The sequence below is a fragment of the Berghia stephanieae genome, chromosome 7 (genome assembly GCF_034508935.2).
Source record: "Berghia stephanieae isolate SIO BIC M18660-M18661 chromosome 7, UCSD_Bste_1.3, whole genome shotgun sequence".
NCBI lineage: Eukaryota > Metazoa > Mollusca > Gastropoda > Nudibranchia > Aeolidiidae > Berghia > Berghia stephanieae.
The window spans coordinates 43,344,945-43,367,040 of record NC_088366.1 but is presented as its reverse complement, the minus strand read 5'-3'; the positions used below and the strand labels follow the sequence as shown (position 1 = coordinate 43,367,040).

General features: G+C 38.0%; 2 protein-coding genes across 4 annotated transcripts in view; one reads left to right on the top strand and one right to left on the bottom strand.

Annotated features, from left to right (window-relative positions):
- Positions 1 to 1,857: 1,857 nt before the first annotated feature.
- LOC144976551 (E3 SUMO-protein ligase ZBED1-like) lies at positions 1,858 to 2,559 on the bottom strand. Its single transcript, XM_078920846.1, has one exon. The coding sequence runs from the start codon at positions 2,557 to 2,559 to the stop codon at positions 1,858 to 1,860; it is 702 nt and encodes a 233-aa protein (XP_078776972.1).
- A 7,934-nt stretch (positions 2,560 to 10,493) lies between these two features.
- Positions 10,494 to 22,096, top strand: part of LOC144977298 (large neutral amino acids transporter small subunit 2-like) — a 54,150-nt gene continuing 42,547 nt past the window's right edge. Inside the window, exons 1-2 of one of the 3 annotated variants that reach the window (XM_078922356.1) lie at positions 10,494 to 10,548; positions 17,609 to 18,107. In XM_078922356.1, coding sequence (XP_078778482.1) covers positions 17,678 to 18,107 — 430 coding nt within the window. In that variant the 5' untranslated portion in view covers positions 10,494 to 10,548; positions 17,609 to 17,677. Of the gene's footprint in view, positions 10,614 to 17,608; positions 18,108 to 22,096 lie in introns of all 3 variants that reach the window. The other 2 variants (XM_078922358.1, XM_078922357.1) reach the window with 2 other exon arrangements.

Here is a 22,096-nt window from a genome sequence, read left to right as displayed (position 1 = left end):
GTAAGTCTGGTGGATATTGTGAGTATTTCGCCTGAATGCATAGCATCAATAATATCCGACTAAAGCTAGATACTTATACACACTTTAGATGAGGATAATGTATGTAAAATGTCGGAGGTAGGTATGGAAACAACAGTGTGATCGCCATTGGTCAATGACCACGCTTGGCATCAATTGAATGTTATAAAAAGGTGAGACCGCTGAGTCACAGGATGAATGACAATGATTGTACGACATATAATAGCGCTGGCCCCGACGTTGGATTCTTTTGTGCGGAATGTTATACACATCATCAAACACATATGACTCTGGTATGAATGAGTGATTGGCTATATATAGTATACAACTTTATTTTTTTGTTTTTGTTTTTGTTTTTCCTCATGGACAAGACTATTTATCTCAATTGTGCCACGTCCATGCTCGCTTGGAAAATTTAGGCCAGCCAGAACTTTCGAGCTATAGATTATCAAAATGTCATTACGTATATGATGTTGCCACGCGATATATACTCTTCTTTATTGAACAGCGATGCCTTTAACAAAAGAACAGACGAGCCGGTACTTAAATCAATCCTATTCAGCTTTTAAAAATATAGTTTTCTTTATATCTGTCCTATCAGGTCAGGTGCTGACTATGCCTACATCAGCGAAGCTTATGGGAGTTTCCCATCATTCCTCTACCTCTGGGTTGCAGTGATCATTGTGCTTCCTACTGGAAATGCAATCACGGCCTTGACTTTCGCTAACTACATCCTCCAGCCTGTTTTCCCAGAGTGTGATAGTCCGCCCTATATGGTCAATCTACTAGCCGCTCTATGCATATGTAAGTACCGGACTCATTAGATTATGTTAAGATACCCCCCCCCCCCCCCCCCCCATCTTCTCTGTGTATATTAGTGCGGGGCGGTCCTAGGCAAGCTTAAGGACCGCGGTCCTACGGTTCATGGGAAATGTGAACCGCAAGGACCGGTCTTTTTTCGACATTGAACATTCTTGAGAGACCAGACCGTTGGAAGTTTGATTGAACCGTTTTGACCTTTGTGACCGTTGGATCGTTCATTCTTTAGACCGCTACACGATGAAAACCGTGGTCTACAGTAGGTTCTCAGTGAAAGTGAGAGCGGAGACAGCTTCGTTGAGAGGGAGAGTGATGTGTGCTGTAAGATAGTGCTATTACACAAGAGTGACACAGTGACAAGAATTGTGTGAGTGTGTATGTGTGTGTGTGTGTGTGAGTGTGTGTGTGTGTGTGGCGCACAAATCCCATCCTTGGTCTGTGATGGGGCAGTCGATGGGGACGTGAACGTATGTGATGTGTGTGTGTGGGTGTGTCAAAAGGATGGGCTGGGAAGGAGGGAAGGGGGGGGGGGGGGTGGGGTGGTAGGCGGTAGGTCATGGGACATGACTAATCTGTGGCAAGACCGAATTTGAGAAGTTTTTTTTTTTTTTTTTTTTTTTTTTTTTGGGGGGGGGGGGGGGGGGTCTTTTCTTTTCTTTTCTTTTTCTTTTTTTTTTTTTTGTTGTTTTTGTTTTGTCCTGTTATTGTATTGTTTTTTTTTCTTTTTGTACTTTATATTTTTTCAATTACATTTATTAATCATTTCAAAACACGCATTGTATCAATAATCAGTACATATTATATTGGGTATTTAAAATACAACTTATATATATAACTGTTTGTTTTGAAGGAAGAATAAGTAATGTGAAACTCATGATATATCAGTTAAAATAAAAGAAATATTAAAATTATAAGATTATGAGCAGATAATTTTTACTTTGTTATTTACATCAGCAAATCAAGAAAATATTTACATTAGCATTGTAATACAGCAATACAATGATGGTGAATAATATGCTTTTACATATTCTTATTCAGAAACAATGACATATTAATGTTCTTGTCAGACAGCCCGTTTCTTTTATGAGACACCAATTCTCCAGCTTTCGAAAAAAGACGTTCTGATGGCACTGATGTAGCCGGGATACATAAATATTGTTTTGCCACGTTTTTCATGAGTGGGAAAAGAGACTCGTTGTCCTTCCACCACAGAAATGGATCACTGTTCCTGGGTATGGGTGCCTCTTCCTTATATCGTTGCAGCTCCACCTGGGGGCGCACTCTGGGTCGGGTCACCCCAGACAGATGAGGTTGGGCCTTGGCATCAAAGTTAGCCCAGATCCCACCGGTCGCTTCCTGCTGTTCCCTTCTGCTGGAGGTCTCGGATCCTAGAGGTAAATCAACTTCTGAAACGGGGGGATTGTCCGAGTACGAAGTCTGTGCCGCCATTTCCAGATTTTGCATCTGCGCCACGACTTCATCCTCCGCTTTTAGCATCCCAATGCTGTCGGCGAAGGCCACTCCCTTGAATCTGGGGTCGAGAAACGAACAAGTTGCGTTGACAGTGCGTTCCTCAACAGCAGAAAACCGATTCCTCATGTTGCTATGGAGCTGTTGTGCCAGTGGGAAATCACGGAGCCGCGTGTCAGCTGAAAGACATTCCTGAATTCCTCGCTGTATGGGGATGATCTTAGAAAGAGTTGTGAGCTTCTCACTGCTCATTTCCCGTGTTGCCTGCTCAAATGGTTTTAGGGCGATTAAGAGCAGTTCTGCGATGGTCGCACCCTCTGGAGAATACAATCATATGTGCCTTTCCCAAGGATGCAAGGGTTAGATCAAGGACTACCTTCTGCTCCAAGAACCTCTCCACCATGAGGAAAGTAGAGTTCCACCGAGTGTCCACTTCTTGCTTTAATTTCCTTTCCCCCATGTTGTGGGACTGTTGGAATTCGTGTAGTTTCCTTGTTGCCATTTCACTATGGTGAAAGTAACTTACTATTGATTTAATTTTACTAATAGTGTCAATAATCCCCGGCGTGTTCCTCAGCGCGTCCTTCACGACCAGGTGCAGTGTATGGGCAAAACATGGCTGGTGTGGCAAATTCATGTCTCGAATAGCCTTTACGACGTTGGCACCATTGTCTGTCACCACTCGTCTAACTTTGTCTATTATTTGCCATCGTATGAAAATGTCTCTGAGCTCATCAGCAATATTGGCAGCAGTATGAGCTCTGTTCATTTTTTTGGTGTCCAATACATGGGTTTTCAATTCCCAGTTGTCATTGATGAAATGCACGGTAACGGTGATGTACGATTTCGTCATCCGAGATTGCCATAGGTCAGTGGTGACGGCGACATGCTGCGCCTGACAAAGCTCCATTACAAGTTTGGCACATTCCTTTTGGTACAGTTGTGGGAGGAGGGAACGAGTGAGTGTCCTTCGGCTAGGCAGCTGATAACGAGGGTCAATTGTCCCGTGTATAATCCTTGAACCCATCGTCCTCAACGATGCTAAAGGGTTGCATGTCTTTCATTATAAAAGAAATAAGTGCACGATCTAGTTCTGATTTCTTTTTAGATCCATCAGGATACTTCTTTCTCTTTTCTGTAATTTCGGCTAGGGTTGGCTGATGCAATATTTTGGGGGCATACGAAGACGACGAAGACGATGTCGATGGAAAATACAAAGACGGAGATGTAATTTTAGTAGTTGAAGTTTCGAATTCCATTGGGTGTTTATTCCGTATGTGTCTCGCAAGCGTCGAGGTCCCTCCAGAATATGTAAATAAACATTTACAGATCAAACATAACACTTTCTTATTTCCTTCATCTTTTTCGTAATGGTCCCAAACCCAGCTGGTTTTTCCCGACGACATATTTTCCAGTTGAAATTAAAGCAAATTGGAAAATGGGTGAAACAGTAACAATTGAGATAAATAAAATAATCTAATACGCGACTATGATGAATACTGGGGTTGTAAATTTGTAAGTAACTGAGATGGTAACAAATTAACAAATTTAAATGACAACAATAACAACAATGCGATAGGCTGGCTTATAATTAATGGAGTGATGGTGACAAGTTCAAGTTAAAGAAAACAAAAGACAGTCTGGATTGAATACTAGTGTCGAGCGGAAGTCTCGATGATACCTCAAGTCATCGGCCACCAACACTCAAAACTTCCCGAACTCGATGACCAAGGAAAAGTCGGGAATTCCCGAGAAGTAGCACTTCAACTGAGCTTTGGATGGCTTTTTTGTATTAAAACTTAAAATACATTAAATAAATTCACTTTGTATAATAATAAAACATTGATACCTATAACCATTTTGATCTATTTACGACGTTTGTGTTTTGTTAGCTGTTTAAAATATGATATAACGTCAATACCCAATACCAATGACTAGGTATTGAATGAAAGCACCGATGACTAGAGTGATTCTCGAGACTTTTTTGAGTCTCGAGACTCAAAAAAGCATCGAGACGCAAAAAAGTCTCGAGCTTCGCTGGAATCATCGCCGACGAGAGAGGGTGAACAATGCAGATAGTACACATTGTTAGTAACGCGTGCGTCGCTCGCGCAGTATAGTCTCGAGACTCGGGACTCGGGACTCAATACGAGAAGCATCGACGACCAAGATTCTCGAGACGAGAAAAGCATCGAGAACTAAGTGGAGGTCGGGAAGTTCTCAGTCGTCGATGACCTGACTTCTCAAAACCTAAAGCATCGTTGACCTTTTGGTGACCCGGATGCCCTCCCCTATTGAATACACACACACACTACACACACACACACACACCCACACACACGGAGTAGTCACACTCATTTCGAATTGTAACCTAAATAGAGAAGAGGGGTGATGGCTTCTTTATTTGCTCACCATACTTCATTCTTACTTCGATAATTTAGCGCGAATAAAATTTGAAATTTATCCCCATTAAAGGAGATAATGGAATCGCCCAAGGCGTTGATCGAGTTGTCCGTGGCGTGGCATTGATACACACACACGCAACTCCTACCCCCCCCCCCCCTTCACACACACACACACACACACACACACACATTAGACGGCAGCGGGCATTGAAGAGTAAGAGAGGGACGTAAAGTTATAATATGAGGGGGTGGATGCGGTAATAAGTGGGGTCGGTGGTGACTTTTCACCAGATCTAACAAACCCAGCTACCCATTCACTGCTGAGTAGACAGGGGCTCAGAAAAAACTCGACTGCACCCGGGATCGATCTCTGGCCCTTTGCGTATAAAGAGAGTGCTCTATCAACTGAGTTATCGGGGTCCCCAAATATTCTATTGGACTTTTTTAAAATACAGACGTTATAACTGGTTTTTTTGGAAGGAAGAAACTAATGAAACTCATTTTATTTGATTAGTTAAATAAAACACCAAGCGAAATTTTTAATATTATTGTATTATTTTAAATGACAACAATGCGATAGAAAGGAGTGGTGACAAGAGATGGACAAAAGAAAACAAAAAATCGTACTTGCTACTTGCTAGGTTCGAGACACACACACACACACACACACACACACAAACACACACATCTTTAGTAGTCACATGCATTTCAAACAATAACCCATTAGAGAAGAGGGGTCATGCCTTCATCATAGATCATTATCATTGCGATCATTATGGTGTAGTAAATTTTGAAATTTACCCCGTATAATGGAATCGTCCAAGGCGTGCGCCTCCTGTTCCCCCCATCTCACACACGAAAGGGCGGTTTGCGGAGTGGAGGGAGGTGGTCGTCTGCCTCTATGGTCGTCTGTGTCGCAAAGGGGGGTGGGTGCGATTAATTAAGTGGGATGGGTGGTGATTGGTGGAAGATAGGCAAAGAACCGAGGCAACGAATCGCTGGAAAGGACCGGTCCTCAGCGCGGCACTAGTTGAAAGTTGAAAGGTGATAAGTGATAAGAAGTGAGGACCGCCGCCGGTCTTCATTTTGGGACCGATCCCCGGTTCACAGCTAAAAGACCGTGGGACCGGTCCAAGACCGGTCCTCAGCGCGGCACTACTCATCACTGTGATTATGCTTCCTAGTGATTCATTCAAAATGCTATATTCTAGATGGGCAGGAAAGCGTTTTAAGAGGGGAATATAATATATACCACGACACGATAAGTGAGTCGTTGCTATTTGAAAGTGGTGATCGAAGGTGAGATGGTCCTTAATAACGAGAACCGAGTTCTGTATTATGAGAGGTCACTGCTCGATTGCAACTTAAACGGCCGAAAACCACACCACCTGAAAGTAGTTGTCCTGACGAAAGAGAAACGTAAAGTGACCTATTTATTCTGAGCGTAGTCTTCTAGCCTTCGTTGGCTCACACAGTCGACAAATCACTGCACAATAGAAGGCGACAACCACAGACTAGGGAGCAGACCAGACAACAGCCACTTTTTAGTGTCTACTAATCGTCCCTGGTTGCATAAAAAAGAAAATGGCGGCGCTACTTACCATCAGCAAAAGAAAATAATAAAGCTAAAAATAGACAAAGAAAGGAATGACACACACCTAGAACACAACAAGCAGGATCCAATCCATGCCATTCAGCGAAGTAGCCAAGTCACTCTATTCCGCCTCCGAACAGGACACAATAGACTAAGAGGACATATGTTTACAAAGCTAGGTATTGGAACAACCCCTTATTGCCCATGTGGAACCGACCATGAAACCACTTTACATGTGCTTATGGATTGCCCATTATACAACGTGCAACGTTCGAACCACTGGGTCACCCCTACAACACTCAACACAAAGCTCTATGGTGAGGCTGAGGACCTAAAGCGGACCACAGACTTCATAGCAGATATCGGACTGCAGCCATAGATGTCCATCAGAGGAACGAAGAAGAAGAAGAAGGCGGCGCTAGACCTCTCGTGTTCCGATTCTTTATGGGAGAGTAGATAATGAGTCTTTATGGGAGAGTAGATAATGAGTTCCCTATATGGCCATGTCAATCATGTAGACATCCTTTGATGATATAACCCTTTGATGTCTGCAGTCGCCTTTTTGTTTTCTACGGTCACTCATGGCTAAACAGCCGACAACAATGAACTGAACCATCGTTGAAACACTGGAAGACGCTCATGGCATAGTTGCGTCACAATCACCACGTTGCTGAATATATTATCCAGGCACGGTTGATAGGTAAAAAAGCCAAATTATGTTCTAGTTACATTTGAAACAAACAAAGTATATCACTGATCTCGTCTCATTGAGATATAAAGAGTGATATAAAAATCAAGAAAATCGGCCGATAAATATAAAAGTTGCTAAAAAAAAGCTAAAATAAACAAAAGCAATTTTTAAAATCAAATTTATTCGTAAAACAGTTGGTTTTCAAACGATTTTTCTGAAATAAGGACCAATGTTCTTCTTTTTTCAAGCTGATTTCAACAATGTGACTTTCAAATTCCTCAGAATTATATTTTTTACTTTTAGATTTTAGCTTTTAGGCCTACTCAAAAAGGTGTTATATTCCTTGCGTAACAATAGCGTATATACATCGACGGTGAGATTCACAATTCTACACGAATGGACGGTGGCCGTGTATCAAACAGGTGTACCAAATTTATTTATCAACTACTTTTCTTAGTGCTAAAATTACAAAGTAATAACTTCGCGTCAGAAAAAATAACTCTCAAGTTCCTATCTCTTTATTACAATAAAATTGATACCACGAATTACAAAATCGCCCCACAAATAAGGGAGTTATAAATTATTCATAATATTTTTAAAAAGTTATTAATATAATTCCGATCATTGGAGCCAAGTCTAAATGTACAAGTAAAAGTTTTATTTACCAACTACTTTTCTTAGTGCTAAAATTACAAAGTAATAACTTCGCGTCAGAAAAAATAACTCTCAAGTTCCTATCTCTTTATTACAATAAAATTGATACCACGAATTACAAAATCGCCCCAAAAATAAGGGAGTTATAAATTATTCATAATATTTTTTAAAAAGTTATTAATATAAACCCGATCATTGGAGCCAAGTCTAAATGTACAAGTAAAAGTGTAGTTTAATATGTCTAATTTGGTTTATCATCATAAACCTGGCCTTTTTTTTCTATTTTCCGTCTACAATCAAGGTTAATCGAGCTCAGTCAAAGAATGCATTATATAGAGATTAAATCGCACAGCGTCCCTGGTTTCATATAAAAGAAACTGGCGGCGCTCGACCTCTCACTAACCACTTTCGATGACGTTTTCCTCCCTGTTGTCGTCTATAGTCCTGTATCCTCTATGACGACGACCATCAGAAGAAAGTGAATGAGTTGTTTTGATCAGCAAATTAATGGCACTACTTTTCACTTTCTTTTGGTAATCGTCACCATGTATTGTGATGCAAATGTGTTGGTAGTTTTAGACTATGACTTCGCGAAAGCTAAAATCTGAGGTAGTTAATCGAAATGATTTGGAGTGCAAGTTAAGAATTTCTAGATTAGAACGTCCATCATGGCGTGTTACAGACGTAAATCTCCCAAAGTTGTGCACGCGACATGTACGTAGCCTTGTGTGTCAGTCCCCACGAGATATGACAAAGGGCGGCCATATGGGAATGGATTAAAAATTACAAATAAATAAATAAATAAAACAAAACAAAATAACAAAACCTGAGCTTTTATAAAGAGCAATATCCACTAAACGTAGTCAAAACGCTTTACAAGGGGTCCCTAGCCAACAGCAACACTTAACATGTAGGACGAGACATGACGATATGTTAGACGATATTACATTTTTTTTTCGGACATAGACGCCGATGGGGGGGGGGGCAGGTACTCATTTTACACCTGAGTACGTCGAGAGAATGTGAGTAAAGAGACTTTTTCAAGGACTCAACTATGCGCCCCTCGGGACTCGAACCCAGGACCTTCCGATCTGAAGGTGAGTGTCATACCACTAGACCCATGGCCCACTTAAGTCTTTAGTCATTGTCACTGATTTTATGACATTAAGATATAAAGATATTTTCAACTACAATCGGAATAATGATATTACAAAAGTATAGCTTTAAATTATTAAACAAGTCTGCTGATTAAATTAACTTCTAACTGTATTTTAAAAGATAAAGAAAATGAAAGGCTTGACAACCAAAACTTACCTATTCAGTAACATATAAAGACAATGCAATACACACAAACAAATCTTGTCTTGTTGTCGTCTCGGGTTTGCTCCTCTGTACTCTTGACATGGCGTTGCTCTGATTTTTGTGGTGCAGTGTGGACACTACTTCACTATATACCGATCACGACCCAACGAATATTGAGAACATCCGTGCTTCTCAAATTTATTTTACGTACAGGACTTATCACTATCCTTTTGGATCTGGATAGAGACTTGACCGACTGGCACCTTTTACAATCACACTCTTTTATTGAGATGTGATATTACGACATATTATGTCGCTTATTAATTCATCACTGACTGACCAACTTTTGATATTTTACAACACAGTGTTTGGTCTCCTGTGTTATATTTGTTTTATTATGTACTGGCCTGTATAACACAGTTTCGGCCTTCTCTGTGTTATACTTTTATTGGGACATATTTGTAACAGATTTGCCTTCTCTGTAATATGATTTGGTCACCCGTTCACGGACTAACACATACAGTAGCCTGCACAATGCCTTGCTATCTTCCGGCCCCGAACTTACTTCACACAATCAACCTGCATTGTGTGAAGGAGAGCAAGTGACGCTTTGCGGCCTGCTATAGGTTTATATAACCATGGTGAGTAGTATTCATATATAGCAAAGCAACAGGTTTGAAACATATCAACTCATGGTCGCCTAAAGCTAATTTACCATTGAAACTTAAGCTCGTTCTACAGTAACGTGACAGTTATGACTAGCCTAGATCACATAGCCGCACATAGTGAATGACAAGTAAATTATTGGCAAGAAGAAGAAGAAGAAGAAGAAGAAGAAGAAGAAGAAGAAGAAGAAGAAGAAGAAGAAGAAGAAGAAGAAGAAGAAGATATGCATTTCGTGATAATAATCCCTACGCGCTGAATTTAAGTCCGTTACTCTCACGATCAAGGCTCCACGCCAGCACTGAGGAAAAAAAAAAAAGAAGTAGGGGTCATTGTTGTGGTCAGGCCCTTTTTACTATGTAAGATGTTAAAGGCCAGAAAAACTTGCTCGAGAGAGCACCATTCTTTGAAGACTTTCTACATTCATTATATTAAATTAGCTCTTCCCGAGTTTATTGCCTTATTGGATCCATCCATTACACGAGATGGGACGGGCTCTTCGACAGGACTATTTTATGGGAACAACTAAGTTGGAATAGGTATAATTTTTGTTTAAAATTTGTAGTCATAGAAATGTAATAATGCTCGAGGAAGTTCCAGGTTCGAGAGTTTTAGACAAGACGAGGGTCATTTTAGTTTAATCGATCGGTATATATGCAGGGTGCGTTTTCTGGCCGAATTAAAAAACATAACAAAACAGAAACGTGTTTTTTATTATTTTTTTTTCAGGGTACGGCAATATTGTGAGTGATGTCAGCTCCAAACAAACGATGCTAACTGCAAAAGTTGTGTAATTTATGATGACTCCTCCCACTCACTTGCCTGTTTCCCTCTCCCATCGCTCGCAGAGTTCACTCCCCTTTCGTACCATTGTTTTGTTTTGATTGCGCGAACTGTGATCAAGTGTTGAGTGAGCGAGAGAGAAACACGTTGTAAAGTTTTGTTAATTTACACCATTCAAACCTCACAAGTTTACAAAGTGTGCGCTGTTTTTAGTGTCCGTCAGAGGATGGTTTTTAATTTATATGCTATTTTTCTTTGTGGTTTATTTATTCACGTCAATTAAAAAGTTATCATATACTTGTGGTTGTAGTTGTGAATGACAGTTCGACTGTTGTCAATATTTTTTTGGGTCATCTCGCAAACAACACGCTGTTTGTTACGCTTCATGCTAGATAACTGATATTTAGAAACTTTTCTTTATCTTCTGATGACCCTGTTTTTTTTTTTTCACGTCCATCAATTATGATCAATAATTAAGACTAGAATACTTCGCCTTCTATTAGTTATTATAATTATAATAATTATATTTCAAATTCAACCACTTCCATACTTCAGACTTCTTCTATAGTCTATACTTATACTTATACTTCTTGCTTCTTCTATGATTTTAACTCTGAAGCCAGTTAATAAGGACATTTTAGATTTTACGAAATAGTAATTCTGGCCTTGGACAGAGAAATTGCCCCAGTTTTAAAAGTAGTTTATTCTAGTCATTTTTCTTTCTTTTTCATTAATTGAACTACCCAAATTGAGCCGGCGTGGTGATGATGCAATGGTTAGTCAATCCTGGTTGTATTGTATTGTATACTTTATGGTCCAGAAGGAAAATTTCCTTCCATGATTTAGAATACAGTGATCAGCGATCAATGCTTTTGTTGTGTATAGTATAAATAATGGCACGAATTAGTTTAGATTTTTAAACACCCGGATTTATCGAATTAATATTATTATGTTCTTATTAATTTAACCACACACTTTTTGCCTTCTAATGCTAGTAGAACTGTTACACTAAATTACACTAGTAAAGACTACAAAGATTTATATTTTTTTAAAACTATGTATTCCCTACACCAGTGTACTGAATACACACCTTGTGTGTTTTCCCTACACTAGTGTACCAAATACACACACATATTATGTATTTCCTTCACCGGAAAACATTTAAACTGGTGTGGCTTGACAGAGAAGCTGTGGTGGCCAGATGTAACCGGGGTGGGACGAGTTTAGGGTTTGCGCCCCTTTCTAGGCATTTTCATTTATATATTATTTTTTTTTTGGTGTACTCCCTTGGTCAAGATTGTTTATTCTCAACTTCCACATTTTGACAACATGAATGATTCCTGATGACGTCAGATTCAGGAATTTAATTGACCTACTTACAGTTTTTACAGTAACCGGGCACCTAGCCTCAGGGTCTATGTACACTGTAGCTCCAGTAACTGGTTTGCCGCTGCATTACAAACAATGGATGGACCTCGCTCTGTGTTTGTGTGTGTTATTTTTGAAAAATCATTTAAAAAATCAAACAATACAATTTAACCCATTAAAGGCGAGATTCAAGGTTACCATGTATAAATGTTACCGTGTACGTAGATTCTGAGGCTAGGTGCCCGGTTAGTAACGAATATAATGATAATGAAATATCTGCGATATTCCTCTTTATAACGAAGTTATGCATCTGTAATTGAACCCCTCTGAAAATTTTAGTAAAAGCGAACGGCAATTTCCAGACATAACTTTCTTATGAGCGAGTTGGGTCACAATTTGATTCCCAATACTTCTGCTCACTAAACTGCCTAAAGTAACCGTGTACGCAGACATTCCATATTATTTATTTTTAGGACTCAATGAAGACTTTGGAAATAGTCTTCCCTGAAAAACCTGTAGTTTAACTCTCTCTCGAGTTCACCCTCATTGAAAATCGAACAAATTTGTTCGATTCTGTGCATATGAACTCAAGAGAGTTAATTTGTTCGCTTGTAATAAGGGTATATAAATATTAAATTTAAACAGATTGTTGTTATGTTTTTTTGTTTTTTTTTTAGCAATGCCAGGTTCATCGAGGTTTAGGACATTGCGACTTTGTCCTTGGTGAAATTGTTCAAGTTCAATCTGACATGATTTTATTGATGAGAAATTTTCTTCCCTTTATAAAAAATAAATTTGACTATGGTGACGTTTTTATGCACCTCCGTTGGCGGTGCTGGTTAATTTACGAAAATTTTGCTACTTGAAGCTCGAAACGAAAAAATAACGATAAGTGTTGAATTGTAAGCTTCAATTTATTAGACGAAGACAGATAAATTGGATGTTTTGGGTTTCCCCTTTATCAACAAAACACGAATAAAACACTAAGGACGAATGAGATATGTGTGAATGGAGTAGTTAAGGTGAATAAACAAAAACAATGATGGGACAGGAAATAGAATACCTTTTTGTAAGGAAGTATGAATTAAAATATGACAATAAATAATTAAATTAATTTACACAGTTTTTATGTACCACCGTTGACGGTGTAGAAATAGATTCACAAAAAAGAAGCTTCTCATCTTATTTTCTGTAAAAAGACCAATGAGTATTAGATAGTTTTAGATTATATTTCAGCTCGCTGCTTAGTGACTACTGTTGTACGTTTATACAATGATAATAATTAAGTAATAATTATAATTAAAAAATCAAAGGTAAAAAGAAACATGGCACACAGATACTGATCATAATGACCAAATTATAAATAAATAAATAATTTTAGAAAATTAACATTGAATTATAAAATAATTTATTTATTTATTTTTTTATTAACAAAGACGTACAGATGTCACAATATTATACTTACCTTTGACCTTGTCCAAATACAGAAACACTGAATCGTGTGGATTGTGTATGCGTAACAGAGGTGCATAACGATCCGTTAAGATACACCGTCAACGGAGGTGCATAAAAACACTATGTTTAATTACTTGGTTATGATAGTTATTGAAATTAATCCTCTACGTGTGTAAGTCTAAGTAAGCTATGGAGTCAAAATTTATTGCCATATATACATTTGTAGTGCGTACCAATATGGGATCCGGAGGAGAAAAAAGCAAACCCAACAAGTTTATGATTATTAGATCTTAGGTCTCTATTTTTTTCCTTTTTTTTTTCGAGCCTTAGGGAGGTGGGGGTGGAGGGGGTGAGAAAGAGAGAGAGAAGAGTGTGTGTGGGGGGGAGGGGGGGGGGGCAAATGATCAAATCTGCTTTGAATTCTTTCTGGTACTGTACTTTTTATAGTCTTACTAGCTTGGGACACACTTTTGTTTTAGGCAATACCGGTGTCAACAAAAGGGATATGGATGCGATTTACATTCTTTATGTTGTTTTTAAGGGTTTATGGCTTTTGTAACACATTTAGGTCATTTCAGAGCCAGTAGAAAGGAAGGAAATGGGGTACCTGTAAAAATATTTCTAGTTTTACAAATATCATCTCACAAGAAAATTAAGGCAAAGGGGAATAGTTCAGATAGAGAACAGATATATATTCCAATAGTGCACAATGAATGTCTAAAGTACTCAAATGCTTACAAATTATTATGTAATCAAAACGAAAAATCCAACACTACATAACAGAGAGGTGACTTACAAGTAAAAATTGTAATCTCCAAACCCTATAACTATACATTTCCCTCTCAGCCAAGGACTCATGCTAAGGCCAGGAAAGAAACACAAGTAATCTCATTCCAAGACAAAGTGCAAGTTGGAAAATAGATATTGAGGGATAGGAGAGCCAACAAGTGATCTCCCTTTCCTCAATGGGAGATAATTAACTCCACCACAATAGGGGATCTAAGACTAAGAAAGAAAAGGAAGAAAAATGGGAGACGTTCGCCTGTGTAAAGGCCTCCGTAGATCCAGGAGTAATCTATTCTTTTGTCTGGTCTGAAAAAACCCAACTTGGCTGACATGTGATACACTCAAATGCATTTTATATTAAAACCAAACAATGATATGGAGAGAATAATAAATGCTCCTCATCTCTCATTCTGTCTCTTTCTAAGGCTCCCTTAAAAAAAATTTGAGACCCATTCAAGACCCTAAAACTATAAAGTTGTTCGGGTTTGTATTTTCTCCAGAACCCATATTGTTACGTATCACAAATGCATAAGGCATTCAATTTTGACTCAATAGTTTACTTAGAATTAGAGGATATATTTCAATAACTATCATAACCAAATACTAAACTAATTAAATTATTTTTTAAAAGTAAAGAAGAGTTCTCATCTTTATTTTATAATATCAGATTGAACATAAACAATTTCACCAAGGACAAAGTTGTCATTGTCCTAAATCTCGTCTGAACCTGGCATTATTAAAGAAACATAACAATCAGTTTAAAATTAATGTTTATATACCCTTATTTCATGTGAACGTATTAAACTACAGGTTTTTCAGGAGATTCCCATATCCAAAGTCTTCACTGTGTCCTGAAATATAAATAATATAGGTAAAAGTAAACAAATAAAAATTGTAAAAAATGTCAATCAAATTTCTCGAATCTGATGTCATTAGGAAACACTCATGTTGTCAAAATGTGGAAGTTGAGAATTAATAATTTTGGCCAAGGGAATACATATAAAAATAAATGAAGTGAGTGTAGAAGAAGTCTAGGCTTTATTCAACATTCAAAAGAGGTACGTACGACAAGAAGCATGATGATCTGCCACACAAGCAGAAAAGCAAATGGTTACAAAAACAGATAAAGCAGACAAAGCATAACAAAGCGTTGAAAACAATAACAAAGCGAAGCACACGAGCAAAGCTATATCACAACGATAAATAAATAAAAATGCCTAGAAAGGGGCACTCTACCTCACCCCACCTCAGTTACAGTCACCCTTGCCAAAACATCCGGCCATCTCTCCTCTGTCAAGCCATTTAGCGCTTATACCTAATCTCTTCTGGTGTAGGGAATATACATGTCGTGTTTATTTAGTACACTGGTATAGAGAATATACAGTTCCTTTTTGTTTTTTTTTCGTTTTTTTTTCGTTTTTTTTTTTTTTGGAAAGAAATACTCTTTTTAGCTGTTCATATGACTTTGACATGCTTATAGAGACCAAACTATAAGTTGTAGCATATAGACATTGTACATTTTCTGAAAGGTAGATGAATAAATCAACCTTCACATCATATATGATAATAAACTTTTGAAATAAACCATAAAATTTTGAAAACTGTTTATTATGCAAATTAGCCTATTTGACTAATTATGAATAATAAAGAAATGCACTGATTTGGAAATCAAACTCATTCAACAATACATAAGCAAAATTCAGAATGTTACTCAAATTGTGTGACTTTGTATCATTTGTAAGGTTATTGTTTACATTTGTGCCAAATTTTACACTCCCCATGCAGTCTTTTCAAGCATTTAGCATACTGGATTCTGGCTCTCTCATGTCCACTTTCATTTTTCCTGTCACTGCACTCTGAACAGTCCTTCTTTTTTACCTAGAATCTTTCTTTATATTCGTTTTCTGTTAGGTTTGCAGTGCCATTACCTTCTTTATGTTCCAAATGTTCTTTTGCAAAAGTATCCACAATAAGTGTAGATACTTTGTACAATGAAATTTCTTTCCGATATGAAGTGTTCAACATGTGGATAATTATACATATTGACATCCATCCTACTGATAATACTGAAAAACACTTCTTCCAAAATTTTACTGTCCTCATTTCATCAATACTAAATTAATAAAGCCTCATTCCTTTTTATTTAATTATCCAATGTTATGATTATATACATCAATCGTTTAAGATTTCAGCTCGACATCTCCATCAGGCCTTCTCCATTCTTCCACATTATCAGCATTGATTTTAATAGAATTTTTTTTTTTACTGGATTCTTATTTGATTTCCTCTACCTGTATGCAGCTGCAAGTACATCATCCTTTTGAGAATGATCAGGTTCTCCATTTACTTTCTCCTTCACCACTTTTGGTTATCTTTTTCATGTACGACGGACTGTGCCTGTAAGGTAGAAGAGTTCTTTGGCAAGTTTAATACCAATCAACTACAGCCTTGCGACTCCATCCAGTCTTCTCTACCATTTGTTGAATAGGATATGTCCAATGTCAATAACAACACCAGCTCCAAAATGTCAGATAGTGATAGTTGGCTTTCCAAAGTTAAAATTCTTTTTGCCTTGATGTACAGATCCTGTAGCTTAGCAACCTTTCTTCGGGCAACATAACACACTGTGAAAATCAGCTCCCGCCTTATGTCTTTTCCTGGTCAATTTCATTGTTTTGCTGCACTTGTGACAAGGATCACATGTGTTGATATCTTTCAACAAGCCTTGATCCATCAAAAATGTAGCAGCTTCCTCAGTTGAGATGATGGTGGTGTAGAAGTGTTTCAAATGCATCTTGATGGTTGATAGTTGTTGTAATTGAATAAAATGCAGAGAAACACGCTCAACTTTTTCACCTCTTGTCCAAAATTTATTATCTATCCATATATGGTCGTTATGCAAACAATTGAAAACCTAATCTTGAAAGTGAAAGTTGGTTAACATCAAACGACCGTTTCTTATATATCCATATGTGGTCATAATACTGACGTTTAATATGTATGTATTAAAGGTTCAATCTTGAAAGTTGGTTAACATCACACAACTCGACAAACTTCGTGACGAGGCAACAATAGGTAGTCCCGCACATGTCAATCTTAAAGGCAGATAGACCAGTCAAAGTATGGTTGGTCTACTACGAGAACGGCGCCAAATTGTTAATATCAAAGAGTATACTCAAAGTGGTCTTCATAGTCAAATATGTCACTTGGGACAGGAACGTCTTTAAGGCAGGATAAGGCATAAGCCTGACTTCGTTTGTGATGAGATTTTATTGTGCATTTCTATTCTCTGTTATTCTTATTTCAAGAGATGTCATCATCACTGAAGGGATGGGAGTGGGGTTCTCACACAGTATCTGCCATTGCCTACTTATCTTGCTTCACAGTCTGATGTGCTTGTGATTGTTATTTTCTTTTCCTTCTTTTGTAACAAGTGAGAAGATTTTGATTTTTGAAGCTGGAATTGAATTTAAAAGTATACTTCAGGGATGATACAATGCTTTCTCTGGTGTTCTGATAAAAGTCTGATTTATTTGTGTGTGTGTGTGTGTTTTTTTTCTTCTCTTTACTGTGTAATATTTTATTTTATTGTTCATACAGGAGGTTTAAAAATCAGCAAATTGTGTAAAATAATATATTAAGACCGCTCATCAGAAAGATATAAAAACAATGGCTGACGAAACAGGTCCAATCATGCTGAAGAAGCAGCTTGGTGTTCTAAATGGAGTTGGAATTATTGTTGGAATCATCGTAGGAAGTGGTATATTTGTGTCACCAAAGGGTGTCATCATGGAGTCTGGATCTGTGGGAGCATGTCTTTTAGTCTGGACACTCTGTGGTGTTGTCTGCATTGCTGGGGCATTATGTTATGCAGAATTGGGGACTTGTATTTTGACATCTGGTGCAGATTATGGCTACATTATGAATTCCCATGGAGATCTTCCTGCTTTTCTGTTTTTATGGGTATGTCTGATGGTCATATGTCCAACTGGTAACGCTATCACAGCGCTTACTTTTGCAAACTATATTCTCAAGCCTGTCTTCCCAGATTGTGGTGCTCCACCCAATGCTGTAACATTGGTAGCAGCTCTATGTATTTGTGAGTATCTCTTTTTATAATGTTTGAATTATTTAATATCTTTTATATTATTTGAAATGATGAATGATCATTATCATAATAATACAATGCAAAATGTTATGTCTTCATTGACAAACATATTCCTCTTTTTTTTTCTTTTTTATTCTTGAAAGTCCTTTATTCGGGAAGTTAAATTGCATATATATAGACCCCCCCCCCCAACAACAAACAAACAAAAACACCTTGTCTTATTGGTCGAGGTCATTGGTGTGTTCATAAGAGATAAAGCTACACAATTTAGTTCTTTAATTCGAAGTTAACTAATTCCAACAACTTTCCTGCTCTGGACATTGGAGTTGATTTTTGTGTTGTAACATTTATGGACACTTCTGTAACTCAGCCAACTTATACATAGTCAGAACCTATTATGCAATGGATCTATATTCCTTATGGACAGGTTTTCATTCTTATTCGTGAAGGGTAAAATGCATAGCACATGTTTTATGTGTTCATTTCCACAACTCTGCTTAATCTTTTCTGTCAGTTGATAGCACGGCTAATGACAGATATCAATGTTTAACACTATTTCTTGATAGTGCAAGCTAATAAAAAAAATAAATAAAGAGTTTGTTTGTTTGATAGTTTATAGGTTGTTTTAGCTTTGTTTTGTTGCGACTGTAGTTGAAATTGTGGTGTACATTTTATATAACCCTTTCATTATAACATTTCCCATTCTTCCCTCTTCGAGTTCCTGATAAGCTCAGATACAGGATCTTGCATTCGATTAAAATTTTTGAGTCGGTTACCAACCAAACCTAGCAATTTCAGTTCATTGACCAATGAGCCAATTAATAATAAAACCATTTGAATCACAATCTTCTTGATCCATTTGTGCTTTCTCAAGAATGTTCAGCTTTTTATGAAACAGTGATGATACTTTTCCGCGGATCCGCGGAAATCCGCGGTTTTCTTTCCTTTCCTCGGTTTTCCTCCTCAGATCCTCGATCCGCGGATATTTCCTTCATTTCCTCCTTTTACTTTTTTTTATATAATAAATCTTTAAAAAATACCTCCTTTTAAAAAATAAATAAATAAATAAAACATTTCCTCCTTTTACTGGACTCCGGGCGTTTTAAAATTGTACTCAAAAGAAGTCATCCTGCCTACTTTCCTGTGGTGCAAGAATGTTCTAGGTGAGTTTTCCGTTTTTCCGAGACTTTTCCTCCTTTTTGACTTTTTGTGAGTATCATCACTGATGAAACAATTGATCAATTTGTGAAAAATAACAAAAAGTTTTGTTGGTGGCTGTTGATCCGTGACATCATCTTAAATAGGTAACATTGAAGTAGTTCACAATTTCTTAGGGTTTGTAGTTTTCTATGAAACATAACGTAAAGTGTCCCATTCATTAACTATTTTTTTGAATTTATGTATAGCTTTAGATATAGCTGTCATAGCTATTGCGGATTGCACCAAGAATTTGAGATGGATATCGTAAATGCTAAATACTAATTACTCCGTATTATTTACGAAATAAATAATATGTTTAGATACTAGGTCTAAGATAAAATGTCTCCTTTCAAAGTCGCCACACACCAGTATTCCAAGTGGGCATCAGTGTGGTCAAAGGCTGCTTTCATGTCTTACGTTGGAGAGATGTGGGTTGTAATCATAGTTAATTTGAAAAGTAGCAATTTCCTTTTTTTTTTTCCTGTTGAGTCACACTGCTCTGTAATGGGGCCTTTTCGTTGTTTGGTGAATGGATTGAGGTTTTAGGATGATGTCTTCTTTCATTTTTTATATCTGCCAGAAAAACATCACTCTGTTCTTGTCCCCAGTTTGTTCTAGTTTTGTAAGCATGGGTAGTGGCTCTTTTCTTGTTGCATAAAGAGTTCCCATGACCTCCTTAAATTCAAGAACTCTGTGAAAACTCCTTGATTTTCATATTAATGAGAAAATCTACTTGAAATCTCCTGGAATTTAATTTTAGGAGAAAACTTCTTGAACTTTGCGAGATCACCACTACTACTACTTCCACCACATGACCATCCATACCACCACTATGTCATCATCATCATCACTAACCACATAACTGCCACCCCCAATTCTTCTTCGCCGTCACTACCACCACTACTACAAACTTCACCACAAGCACATCATCATCATGACTACCACCACTGTTACAACCAACACATCACAATCCCTAACACCACTACTACAACTACCACATCACCATCCCTACCACCACTACTACAACCACCACCACAGCAACATCGCTATCACCACAACTACAACTACCGCCATATCATCATCGAAACTACCACCATAACTGCAACTGCATCATCCTCCATCATGACCCTCATCACTACTGCAACTGCCACTACCACCACCACCACTACTACAACAACGACCACATCACCATCAATACCACCACTACTACAACCACCACCACATCACCATCCCTACCACCACTACTACAACAACCACCACATCAACATCCATACCACTACAACTTCAACTACAACCGCATCATCCTCCATCGTGACCCCCATCACTACTACAACTACCACTACATCACCATTCCTACCACCACCACTACTACAACAATCACCACATCACCATTGCATCCACCACTACTACAACCGCCACCACCACATCACCATCCCTACCATCACTACTACAACCACCACCACATGACCATTCCTACCACCAATACTACAACAACCACCACATCACCATCCCCACTTACAGCTGTTACAACAACCTCCACCACCACATCAACCAGCCATACCACCACCACTACTACAAGCAACACATCAACATCGCTATCACCACTACTACAACCACCACCATATCACCATCCCTACCACCACTACTCCTACAATAACTACCACCACCACATCACCATCCCTACCAGCACTGCTACAACCATCACCATATCACCATCCCTACCACCACTACTCCTACAATAACTACCACCACCACATCACCATCCCTACCAGCACTGCTACAACCATCACCACATACCATCCCTATCACGACTACTGCAACCACCATTACTACTACAACCACCACCACTTCACCATCCCTACCACCATTACTACTACAAACACCACCACTTCAACATCCCTACCACCATTACTACTACAACCACCACCACTTCACCATCCTTAGGGAGCGTTCACATATTACGTCATCAAAAATTTGCCCTTTTTAGACCCCCCCCCCCTCCCCCAAGTCATCACTTGTCATCATTGACCTGACCCCCCCCCCTCCCCCCCTCCCGCAGCAGATGATGACGTCATCTAATTTAATAAAAATTAAAAGATAACTTTTATTTCACAATATTTATTATTCATTTTTCAAACCATAAACATTGATTATCAACGTTTGATAAAACACATTCAGACATTTTATTAATTTCAGAAACTGTTGATAATTTATGTTTTACGATACAATGGGGACATAAAATTTAAATTTGCAAAGATAAAATCTAGCAAACATTATTTAAATTAGGCTACTTGGTGCAGGTGCTATTAAAACAATTTCAGAAAGTGTAATTTAAAATAGTATAGGAGGCAAATTATTTTATAGCATATTAGTCTTTTAGTGGAATGAATTTCTGTTTCAATTTCCAAACATAAAATTAATTGATTCAAAAATGTTTCTGCCTTGGATCTCTGGCAATGTACTATAAATAGTATCATCAATTTCATCTTCATCGTCATCACTTTCTCCCATTTGCTGTTCTTCTTGTATGCCGCATTTTCGTGAATGGTCTTTCATTGCTGTGATCGAGGAGTGATACAATGAACATTTAGGGCAAGTTCGCCTTTTAGAAGTGATACCCCTTTCCCATCTTGTTTCTTGAGAGATGGGCAATACTCATCATAGCAATTTATCTTTAGCTGTTTTGAAAGGAACAAACTTTGAAATAGGCTTCCAAATCTTCCATTATTGCCTATCTCCAAACCATCATCACATGAAGCAAGTGGTACAGGTGTGAGTTC